Here is a 12,970-nt window from a genome sequence, read left to right on the forward strand (position 1 = left end):
GTCTAGGTAGTAATAGCTAAGGGACATAATTACAAAATGCTCTGGCTCAAGTCTTTAATCTGGACAAACACAGTAACCTGCTGATCCACGCTGTAATGAACTACTTGGGCTCTACAGTGAAAGAAGATTGGTGAACTACTGTGTGTTGGATCACAGCATTTCAGAGCCTGAAAATATACACAGTGATAGCCATATGGTACCAGGAGGTAGCAACTCACAGCTGTTAATGTTGTCACCCCCCGAAGTCTCTAAACATAAGAGGGGCTGTGCAGAGGTCTGTACTCTCAATTGTCCTAGGTAGCAAAAGTCCAACTCCATCTATTACATACAATGGTTTATAAACAGACAGCAAAAGTTGGAGCCAAATAGATAAGTACAAACTGGACTATTTAAATTAAAATAAAACTGTGATAAGGAATCTTCACAGCTCCTATAAAAGTTGTGGACTGGCATAACAATAAGCTGAAAGATTCTGAAAATGAGAGGAGGTATTTATAGCTGAAATCACTGAAATAAATTTTAATTGGTAAATTTTAATAGAATGAGAAATACCCCCTTAGCAACACAGCGGGGGTAAAAGCCTGAGTCTAGTAGGTAGAGGGGACCACTGGACTTCCAAGACTTGTTTAGGCTTGAAGCCAAATAGGGAGTATAAGGGAGTATTGCTGGACTTACTAAATTAGCTCAGCAACAATAATTGATGTGAAATAAGAGGGTGTGCTCCCGAGAGGCACTGGCAACTTAGGCAATGAGCTAAAGTCTAGATATCACACAGAGGGGATTGATGTAGGCTCAGATTGTCCACTGACTTTTGCATGCTCATTGACTTGCAACCACAAAACAAACTAAAAAAAACCAAAACCACTGGCTTTCAATTCAGACACATAAATCCTATACCCTGAGAGCCAGATCGTGGCCAAACCTATGCACCTGTGCAAATGGGAGTAGGAACCCCCTTTACCCCTGTATGTTCTCCCTAGGCCTTGACTTCAGGCATGCAGAAGTAAACAAACATTGTGCACCCACAGCTGCCCTCTCAAGGTGGTGGGTGGAGAGTGGGCACTCTTGGCTCCATCCCGTAGTGCACAAACCAGCAAAGGAAGGTTGTAATCTACTATTGGTGTGGGCCAGTAGCAGACTGCTACGCCTTTGTAGCAAGGGGGAAGATCCTGTGCTGTTGCTTGGGCAGGATGGGAATGCACTGCCCCTTAACTAGGGTAGATTGTAAATGTGTAACCCACACCAACTCGCTGCGGTTGATGAGCCCTGGACCAAGAAGAGCTAGCTACTTTAACTCAGGTAGTACTGGCTCATGCTTTTAGACCCAGAGTCCTTGATGCAATGATCCACTCACAAGTGAGGCATTTCAAATATACAATCTAGCCCTAAGAGTGGGGTACTAAAGTGTGCGCCCTGTAAGCTATAACATTTTTCACAAGATTGTATGCATACTTTGTGTGTTTTTTACACTGAAGCGAGGAGCTCTCCTGCCACAAACACACTTGTCACATTCCAATATGATTTTAACCAACACAAAGTAGATGAAGAGTATGTTATTTACATCATAACTTAGGTAAGTTCATTTAAAATATGCTATCCACTAGGAGGGATTGTAATAAGTTTATTAGTGTTGCTTATTAAATTACTGCATAATGGGATCATGAGCTTCGACAGTTAAAAGAATTCATCCAGTTCTTTACAAAATGACGTCTTCTTTAATGGCATTTTAAGATGCCAACTGGGCTCACTTCTCTTAGATGCTGAACACACCAGCCCCAATCCACCGAAGTATTGAAGCGTATTTCATTTTAAGCACAAGCAGCCCCATTGACTTCAGTGGAAGGACTCACGCTTAAAGTTAAGCACACACTTTGTTGGTTTGGGGCCAGCATGCTCAGCACTTTGCATAACTAAGCCCTCAGACACCTCCAGATTTTCTCCCAGGCTGCCTTTGTGCATGGCAAATAGCCCCTGATAAAATACCAGCAGCCACTACCCTATTCTCCTTAAGACTCACCTCGGCCGAGACACCCAGGAGACCCAGCCTGAGGACCACAGTTAAGCAGCCAATGAGCTGTAGCTATTGCTTTCCCCGTTTCCTCCCCACCCCTTCCCCCAGGTAAATAACAAAGCTGAGTCCAATCTTCACCAAGTTCATTTACTTGCAACCTGCATCCCTAACCTCTACCCCTTTGTCTGTCTGTGTTTTTGGGTAGTAAACCCTTCAGGCGAAGGGATTTCTCTTCTGTATGCCTGTACTGCGCCAAGCACAGTGGGGCCTTAATCCTGAATGGAGCCTTCGGAAGCCACAATAATACACAATTAACAACAACAATAGTAAATGGAGGCTTATGAATTTCAGGCAAACCAGAGCTCTCGCTGTTATAGTTGTCAGCAGCAGAATAAAGGCAACTGCCATTGTTGCTTTCTGTATATCCTCCCCTTCAATTCAACAGTTTCCCACACCGTTGGGGCTGTGTTACATTGTCAGTGGAGTAGCAGCTGTGTGAGAGGATGCTGTATACTGAATGGTATTTGTGGTCATGCAAGTTATTCACCTCTCTAAAACTGCCACGGTCCAGGTGAGAAATGCAGCACGGGCAGTGTAAAGCAATGTACATAAAACGACATAAATGCACTGCCCCATTCGTTAGGATGGGGCACATTTACTTCCCCTCTTCAGAGGAGTGTGGTGAGTGTCTTAACATTTGTGAAGTACTGTGAAATCATTGGATGGAGGATATGTAAGTGCAAAGGATTAGTATTACAGTTGAGGGGCATCAGACTGTAGCATCACTGTGATACACTGTACAAAAGTGCTGTTAATATGTCTGGAAGTAAAGCTCATCATTAAAATGCCACTTTTGTATGCTTGGTAACTATGAAAAAAAACAGGTTGCAGATGGAGTTTTATGTGTTGGTATAGATTGCCTCAGTGAAACAGAGCAACACAACAAATACCTTTATAAAGATACTTTAAAACAGGATTAGGATTCATTTTATAACTTTAAAATGTTTTAAGAGGATTTCCATTCTAAATTCCTTTTATTTATAGACTAAGATGAGAGCAAAAGAGTTACAAAGTTTTATAGAAATATGCCTCGTTCTCTCTCTCTCTCTCTCTCTCTCTATGTTATTTATAAGTAGCCTGCTAAGAAAAATCAAGGTCACAGTGAGACTAAAGGTAGCTAAAGTTTCTATAGCAACAGTTACTAGGATGCAGTTGCCAAAGGTGCCTTCTTTTTATATCCTGAAGTAGCTTTAGAGGCCGACTTTTCTTTCTATTCACTAGCCTTTTTGGCAATATCAGTACAGACATGATGCAAATGTACTTGCATTGTTAGTATGATAGTGTAGACTACAGCCCGTGAGCTGAACATACAGTACATGTCATGCGAAAGGAAAAAAATGTTAAGCAGTCTGACCTTGAGACTTGAAAAGAACACCACTGACGGAAAAACCACACTGCTCAGAAAACCCGTTTTCTTACTGTTGGTACAAGTAGCCTGTGAGATTACTATACATGAAAACAAACAGAGCAGAAGGCTACTTTTATCTTTTGCTGTCCAGTTTGTTTACCGTGTGCATTTGACAGCACTTTGTGTCTAGTCAGTTTCACAGTTTCCCTTAGCAGACAATTTCCCCTGTTGTTTGTGTGGATCTTTCACACCAACACAAGGGAGAGAGAAAAAACTTCTGAAAAAATATAGGAAAATGTCATTGTAAAACCACAAAAATTGGGAGAAGATTCAGGGACAGTTGTAGAAGCTGAAACTTGTTTTCATTTTTTGGGGGGTGGAGAGTGGGAGGAGGCTAGGGAGTGAGGTAAGAAGGAGATAATTTTCTAGATTCCAAGCTGATGTGGCCCCTCTACATTTGTATCCTATTTTGATAAGGAAACACCAGACTCCAGGTTTATAAGCATTTTTACAAAATTAGCAAGTTACAATTTCAGTAAGAAAAGTGAGAATGCCCATAACATGACTACATTAATAATACAGCAGCTTTGATGTAACTTGATAGAACCCTTTCACTGACAGTCCTCCACCATCACATCTGCCATGGTGTTGTGGTCCTGTTTTAAAAGTGAAGACAATGGGCACGTATCTGGTACATTCAGCAGCACAGCAGGTGTTTTCTAGTCTGATGCTCAGCAGCAGCCAATTGGTTAAATGAAAAAGAACACTTTTCCCTTATTGTCATCAGTTAAAAACATGCAGCAGAGATCAACATAAATGTTTAGGGTGGGTTTTTTTGTTTGTTTTTTTAAATCACAGTCAGCACCTATAATTCTGGTGCCCTTCTGGCCACCACCTCTGCTTATGGGCTAGAGCTGAGCTGCGGCAAGGAAAGGAGAAACCCGTAAAGGGGCTGGAGCCACAGCCATATTGGTGTTCAAAGTGGGGCGGGAGGAAGTGGTCACTGGGCTGGAGGCGTCCCTACGAAATGGGTGTCCTATATAGTTTCCTGCGCAGGTTAGGCCTCAAGCCAGCACTGTTTATCGGGAATGCATGGCCAATTCCTGAAGGCTTGACTCAGTTTTCAGTCCTTACTCAAACTGCCATTGAGTTTATGCTCATTGTTCTCCAACAGCTTATTAGTTTTGTCTTTTAAATCCAAAGCACGTGATACACACTTTCCTGTTCATTACTAAAGAGCTAAATCCAAAATTAAGCAAGTACTGTAGCAAGATACTTTTTCTCTCCTTTCTAGAGATGTGAATCTGGCAGGCCAGATGCTAATTCTTGCCCAGGCTGCAGGCATTAGCTCAGAACTGAGAAAACTGATAGCTGGAGTCCAGACCAATTCACCTGTGTATTAGTTTTGCTCATAATAGGTATTAGGCTTATAAGAACGAATGTAGCGTTTAGAGTCTATGAAATGTTTGTAAGTTGCTACATGCATTAATCTCACTCTCAATGTCTGCATTCCGTGCTTTAAGAAAATATGTAAGCTTTGCTTTATAACTTTGAAAATGTTTGCTCTGAACTTGTGAACTCAAGCAGGGGAATCATCTTCTCCCCACACATCCAGAAGGCCCATCAAGGAATATCACAATACAATGGACTGGTTAATGGCCCTATCACATCTGAGAAATGCTATGTGCAAGGAAGCTTGTCCTGTAGATTTGGAAGCTGAAGGAAGGAAATAAAACAAAGCCACAGGATAATTTTCCATCTGTTTGAACTCCGACAGGACCAGAGACTCTGAACTGAAGCCAAAAGAAAAGGAGTACTTGTGGCACCTTAGAGACTAACATTTATTTGAGCATAAGCTTTCGTGAGCTACAGCTCACTTCATCAGATGCATTCAATGGAAAATACAGTGGGGAGATTTATATACATAGAGAACACGAAACAATGGGTGTTACCATACACACTGTAACGAGAGTGATCACTTAAGATGAGCTATTTCCCCATGTTTATTTCCTCCCACAACCCCCCACTGTTCCTCAGACGTTCTTGTCAACTGCTGGAAATGGCCCACTTGATTATCACTACAAAAGGTCCACCCCCCGGCTCTCCTGCTGGTAATAGCTCACCTTACCTGATCCCTCTCCTTACAGTGTGTATGGTAACACCCATTGTTTCATGTTCTCTGTGTATATAAATCTCCCCACTGTATTTTCCACTGAATGCCTCCGATGAAGTGAGCTGTAGCTCACGAAAGCTTATGCTCAAATAAATTTGTTAGTCTCTAAGGTACCACAAGTCCTCCTTTTTTTTTTAAATTTACAGATCACTACAACTCTGTCACTCTTAGGATTTAAAGGGTAACCTATTTGTGTGTATATGTTTGCTTGTTTTAACCTGTAAATAACTCATCTCTTTTTCCTAGTTAATAAACCTTTAGATAGTTTATTACAGGATTGGCTAGAGGCATTGTCTTTTATGTAAAATCTAGGGCAGTGCTACTCAAAGTGGTGGTCTGCAGACTGGTGCTGGCCCACGAGCCATCGGAAAAAAAAATTGCTGGTCCCCCACATCAGATAGCTTGAGAAGCACTAATCTAGGGTACCAGTTGTTCTGGGCTAAGTGACTGGTCTCTTGGGACTGGAAGCAACCTGAATGTGGTGTGATTTTTGATGTAAGTGACCATTTATCACAAAGTTCAGTTTGTCTGGGTCGCAAGATAGACTAGGGAGTCCAAGGGGACTGTCTGTGATTCCATGGTAAGACAGCTATAGTGATCCAGGAGTTCACATTTGTAACTGGCTTGGTGAAATCTAATTATAGAAAACACCACCACTTTGGGGTGTCTGTCCTTGTTTCTGACAGTCTGCCCTGAGGTAGGCACTCACAGTCATGAGCCACTCCAGATAGCGTGACAGCAATGATCACTCATTACCCTAATATACCATGTCCCCCGTGTCCCTTTGCTGGATTCTCCTCTCCTTCCACATCAAGTTCAAATTTCCGGTCCTTTACCTCCACGAGCTTCTACATCTCTGCACCACCTGCATCCCTGTTCTCATTTCCATTTATTCTCATCTTATTCACTCCACTGCTCCCAAGCCTGCCTGCTAGCACCCTCTGTATCATTCTCCACTTTGTTCTGTTTACTTCCTTCCATGGTTGGAAGACTCCCTCAACCAGCGCATCAATCAACTCCCTTTCCTCATTCAAATCTCTCCTTAAAATGCATGCCTTCCATGGGATCTTTCAAAGATAAGCCAGCTGTGTGGGCACATGTCTATTTTGAGGGGTGGCTGGTGATTCATGCCCAGCTCTTGGTCACACTGTGGACTGTGTTAATATCTACGGTCTGGCTGCTGAACAGGTAGTATGCTGCCACTAAGAAACTCTGAGGTTTGGAAGAAGTGTAGCCCCACTACAAGGTTCCAGTATACCTGATACCACCCGTGGTGCTGAAACAGCTTTTATCCTATCATTATGGGTAAGATCTTCCATATCTTTGATCAACGTGCCGGATCTTTTCTGACCCCTCTCTGGAACTTATAATAAGGTGCTTAAAACTGGATGCAATGTCATGGACTTAGGGAACAGAATAAAAAGGCCCTCAATATTTTAAACAGTTAACCTCTTTAGCAATCAGAATAGCTGTTTTTGTCCCTATTATTTTAATCAGAAATGAGAAAAAAAAGCTGTAATTGCAAAGCGGAACCAATTTGGATATTTCCGATGGTGGCCATATTTTGAAAATCAAAAACAGGGGTGTTTTTGCATATCTGTGTTTTAGGGTTGTGAGTTAGTCACACAACAGGAAAAGTATTTTTTTAAAATATCACGGTGGTGTCACTACTTCCAACTTCTGATTCAGTGACACGTGCTTATTTCTCAGAGTGGAGGATTTTTTCCCCCCCAGTAACTTAGTGCACTGAATGTGTTTGTCATGAAACACTGAACAAGTGTCACTGACATTCACTTTGAGAAAAAGAACAGCTTTGATCTCATCCACACTCATTGGAGAGAGACAAGGTGGATGAGATAATATCTGTTATTGGACCAACTTCTGTTGGTGGAAAAGACAGTGACAACAGAAGTTGGTCCAATAAAAGATATTATCTCACCCACCTTGTCTTTCTTGTGTCCTGGGACCAACATGTCTATAACAACAATCCAAACAACAATGGAAGATCCATGCTCATTTGACTTTTCATTCCAACATTTTTCCAAACACTAAACCTGGTTTCCACTTCACTGTTATTCCTGGTAAGCCAGCAAATTTTGCTTGGTACAGCAATACATCTGGAAACATTTTGTAGTTAGATAAAAACAAAACAAAACATATGTTTGACTTGATTAAATAAAAAAGGGGGCATTTCAGGTGTCTTGAAGAAAGTTCCTGGGACATATAGTCATTTTAATATACACTACCATGTCTCCATGACTTTTAAAACAGAATCACTGAAATATAGGGCTGGAAAGGACCTCAAAAGGTCATCTAGTCCAACCCTCTGCACTGTGGCAGGATCAAGTAAACCTACACCACCCCTGACAGGTGTTTGTCTAACCTGTTTCTAAAAACCTCCAATGATGGGGATTCCACAACCTTTCTTGAAGCCTATTCCAGAACTTAGCTATCTTTATAGTTAAAAAGTTTTTCCTAATATCTAATCAAAATCTCATTGCAGCAGATTAAGTCCATTATTTCTTGTTCTATCCTCAATAGACGTGGAGAGCAACTGAACACCATCCTCTTTATAACATCCCTTAACATATTTGAAGAGTGTTCTCAGGTGCCCTCTCAGTCTTCTTTTCTGAAGACTAAACATGCCCAGGTTTTTTTAACCTTTCCTCATAGGTAAGGTTTTCTAAACCTTGTATCATTTTTATTGCTCTCCTCTGGACTTTCTCCAGTTTGTCCACATCTGGCACCCAAAACTTGACACAGTACTCAAACTGAGGCCTCACTAGTGCTGAGTAAAGCAGAAAAGTTACCTCATGTGTCTTACAAAGGACAGAAGCTCTCCCGCTGACATAGTGCTGTCCATACCAGCGCTTAAGTCAGCCTAAATTCTGTCACTCAGGGGGGTGGCTAACTCACACCACCGAGTGACATAACTTATGTTAAGTTAAGCTGTAGCGTAGTCATAGCCTAAGTCCCTGTTGTGAATCCAGCCGAAAGTGTGTCAGCTCCCAGCCCATAACACATAACAAGGTAAGGTATGGCAGACTGCTGCTGGTGTGTGTTCCCAGCCTCAGAAAGATTAAACACCATGACCAGGTCACTTTCAGGCCCTTCCCCCAGGGCACAGATTATTAATGCAAACAAAAGTAACATGCGTGCGCATATGCACACGCACACACACGCTATTCCCCTGACCAACACTGGCCGCAGGAGCCTTTAACCCTCTTCCAGGGCCAGACACAGGAACCAGCCTCCCTCCTGCAGCTTCCATCCAACTAGGGTGGCCGCTCACATGTTACCAGAATAATGGATATTCTGGCACTTCTGAGGATGGAGTGGGCCCGTCCCTGCCTGGGTGACCCCGCCCCTGCTGGCATGATGGTGGATGCACGGTGTGTGTGAGGCCACGCCACACAGGGAACACCAGTTTCAAGAGCGCACCGCACGTGAGGTCAGGCCGGTGGGGGAGGAGTGGCACGCTATTCAAAATGGTGTCCCACACCCGATACCAGACAAAAGCATGTCCGGTTGTGTCCCATTACCAGACAGGGGACAAAAGCCAGGCAAAAAGAGAACTTTCCAGGAATTAACTGGATGAGTGCCCTCCCCACATTCAACTGAGCTCTCTCAGCCCTTTATAGGCATCATTTGAACCCACTGCAACTGGGTCCAATAATCAAACGGGGCTGCCTGGCCACTGGCTCACGGGCCCTTAAAGGAGCTGACTACCCTGTAACAGGCACTACATTCAAACTCAGGGTCAATGGAAGGAAACCAAGTCCAGCACCCCCAACCTTTTCTATGTCATGACTTCCTGATCCCAGTTTTCTCCAACAGTGATTGCTCCCCCTCAGCCCCAATGGCATAATGGAACTAAGGTCCGGGCCCTGGGTATCCTGCTGCCAGCCAGGACTCAAATCCACATATCACCGGGACCCGTGTTTAAACTACCACTGCTTGGAGGGCCTCAGGGGACTTCTAAGACCTGAGACCTCCTAGAAAATTCTCCTATAGTCTTAGACTCCAGCCTGAGCTTAGGCTAATGCAGTGCATTACTATCATCCATGTTTATTTACTGCGTGCTGATGTTGTACCTTTCCTGAAACAAACGTCGAGGAAGGCATGGCCCTCTGCCCAGGGAGCTTACAGTCTAAATCAGCCTGGCAATACAGATCAGACATACAAGACATGCAGGGAGAAGGTTGACACATCCAGTTATCCTTTGTGTGCATGTAAATACAGATATAGACAGTGGCAGGCGGAAAAAGTGCTTATCTCTCTGGGTCCCTTTAGTGTTTTATCCTAGTCCTGACCTCTTCTTTCTCTCTGCCTGCCTTTCCCCACATTCCAGTCTAGATTTTAACCTTCCTACCTCCTCCATTCCCCTTACCGACACACCCTCCTTCACACACACCAGAGTTTCTGCCAATCACATTTCCATTCTCATCATTCATCCACACTCACCTGTCCCAACTCAGTCCACCCCAACCCGCTCAGCACCCTCTCAACCAGATCCAAACCCTCTCTTCTCACCCACCTACCAGTCTCAGAATTCTCTCTCCCTCTTAACTCAAAAACAAACCCCCTCACTCTGAGATCCCCCTTCTTCCTTCCTACCCAACTTCCTGCAGCTCAGAACCTCCCAGGGGCTTAAAACCTTCTCCCTTCCCATCATAAGCCCTTCTCCTCACCTCATAGTTTAACCTTCTTCCAAATCCTCTCAGGCTCACAAGAGCCACTCTCTCCACCATCACACCACCTTCCACTGAGCCTGGAGAATCAGGATCAAAGACAGCTGAGAAGGACTGTGTGTACAGGTGGTGAGTATGTGAAGGAAGGCTTCTACCCTGCCTCTGTGCAGCTAACCTGAATTAGCATCTCAAGAGGCATATATTTCCTGTTCCTTCTACTGCCTGCAGAGGTTTGAGAAACTGGAATACATACCTTCTACACCTGCATTATATGCACATGAAGCTCACAAATTAACAAAGCGTCTTTGCATGTCCAAAACATCTTGGTTTCAGTACGGGCCAAAGGTTTGAATTTATTATTCTGTTCTTCCTCCTCTGCTAGAAATACTGGAATTAATCATCAGTCTATTTCCCCATTCTGCTTTTCTGCTTCCTTCTTCACCTTTCATTTCCTTTAAACTACTACCCACTCAGCCAAAATGTTATTAAGTTTCAAGCACTTTTTTGAGGAGAAAATTAAACAGATTGAAAAAGGAGTTTGTAATAAGGTAGCTAAAGAATTCAGACCTCTATAAGTGAGACACACCAATCTCTTTCCTCTGCTGTTTAGAAAATTGTACTATTATGCCTGATATTGTCATTATCTTTGTTTCCATTATTACTGACGCTGGGAAGTTGAAATCCCTACTTCATGCCAATTAGAAGCGAACAGAACTGAACCAAAATGTGTCAAAGAAAGAAAAGAAAAGAAGCAAAGATGTTTTTTTGATTGCACTTACCCAGCATCTGAGCTGTTGCCACAGAGTAGTGCGTCCGAAGTGCCATTTTTTATGAAGTAGTTTTCTGCCACAAAAGTGAAGGAATCATGAATTGACAACCTGCTTTCTAACAAGCACATTCCCAAATTAATACAATATCTGAAAATTATCCACCAAACAGCATATATAGTTACAGGAATCTGGGGATTTGATGAATAAAGGGTTTTGTTTGATTCACTGATTTTAATTTTCAGGAAGCAACATACTTCAGTTCTTGTAGAATCAGCTGTAAAAATTAAAATATATAATTTTAAAGCTTCTTAGCTATTGCGATCAGTATTTAAAATTCATTAGTAGCCTTTGTTCAACATAAAGAAGACAAAATAAAGGTAATAACAACATAACTAAAATACATCCTTTTAACATTCAACAGATAACAAACAAGGAAGTCTGATATTAAAAGAAATAGGAATAGAAGGGTAAGTTAATATATATGCTTTCAACAATGGACATTCTAAAAAGCATAATTGGGGAAAAAGTTAAGTGGCTGTACAGAGCCTATCCCAATGAGGCCCTGATCTCTGATCAGGGTTAAATAATAATAGATGTTTTCCAGAAGCAAGTGAAAGTGGATTGAGATGGTTTTCAACAAGGAGCAAGGTGCATACCCTACTTAGCCTACATGCATACCCGACATACTCTACATATCCTAGACCCTATAGCAAGGGAGTAATTCCCTGCTGACTTAACACATGAGGGGGAGAGCCCTGCACAGCAGGTGTTGTGAGAGCAGAGATGCTCTCCCAGATGATGCTCAAAGAGGTCTCCATTGCAGCCTTACCCTACATTGTTAATGGTTTTAGAAACCAAGCGTGTCAGCTTACTAATTTGGGGGCATTATGTGCCAAAAAAATTAAAAATTCTTTGCACAATCTTTTAAAATTCTGCATATTTTATTTGTCAAAACAACACAATAGAATCACACCAGTTTCAATTATTTTGGTAACTTATTTCAAATTACCCATCAGCAAGTACGTCTGTAACAATACAGACAACAAAAAAGATTCACAATATGTTTTTGATAGATTCCTTACTAGGCATATTAATACAGAACTTTGAGTAACAATTCATTTAAACTACAATACAGAAATGTATTTCCCACACCTGTCAGAAATAGTGCAAAGGCTTGGGGGAGTCAGGGGTAATGGAGGAACTGAGGGAGAGAGAAGTAATTGATGGGAAGCAGCCTGGTGTCAACTTGGAGGGTTGTTGGGTGTGAGTGGGAGAAGTATGGAAGGGGTTTTTTGCAGGGGGAGGGAAGGATTGTTAGGGAGCCTCCCCCATGCAGAACCTGGCTAGCCCCTAACCTCTCCCACTCAGTCAAGCACATCTGCCCCACCTCCATTTGTCCCTGCACCCCCCTCCTCCTGTCCCCATGTGTCCCTGCACCCTCCGTGACCCTGCACCCCTACTCAGCCAATCCCTTCCCCCGTCCCCATGTGACCCTGCACCTCCAATCCCATTCAGTCCCCGCTCCAGTCTGTCCCCCACACTAACCCTTTTGAACCCCAGTCTGTGACCCCCCAGCAGCCCCATGTGCCCCATGCTGTCTGTGCCCCCATATCCTGTGTTTCCTTACATGGCCCCAAGGGCAGGGCACTCTGAGGAGCCCAGCTTCTTCTCTTTCCTATCCACAGCTGGGGCTGCTCCCACCCAGGAGTGACTACTTTCTGTTCTGGTGCCACAGCAGCCCCTAATAGGCAAAGGTGTAACTGCAGCACCTCTCTGGCAGAATGTATTTTCTGCAGAGAAAAAAAAATTCTGTGCGGGACATGAATTCTGTACATGCGCAATGGCGCAGAATTGGCCCAGGAGTAAACGCTTACATAGGCAGAAAATGCAAAGAATACCTCACTCAAGTCAGTGAGC

At 43.1% G+C, this 12,970-nt stretch overlaps 1 protein-coding gene across 3 annotated transcripts in view; it reads right to left on the reverse strand.

The window, feature by feature from the left end:
* The window catches only part of LOC144260769 (sodium channel protein type 5 subunit alpha-like), a 263,536-nt gene that overhangs the window by 189,225 nt on the left and 61,341 nt on the right, over positions 1–12,970 (reverse strand). For all 3 annotated transcript variants that reach the window (XM_077809502.1, XM_077809501.1, XM_077809503.1), the window contains exon 7: positions 11,063–11,126. In XM_077809502.1, the coding sequence (XP_077665628.1) occupies positions 11,063–11,126 (64 nt within the window). The remainder of the gene's footprint in view (positions 1–11,062; positions 11,127–12,970) is intronic.

Source organism: Eretmochelys imbricata, chromosome 2 (genome assembly GCF_965152235.1).
Source record: "Eretmochelys imbricata isolate rEreImb1 chromosome 2, rEreImb1.hap1, whole genome shotgun sequence".
Classification (NCBI taxonomy): domain Eukaryota; kingdom Metazoa; phylum Chordata; order Testudines; family Cheloniidae; genus Eretmochelys; species Eretmochelys imbricata.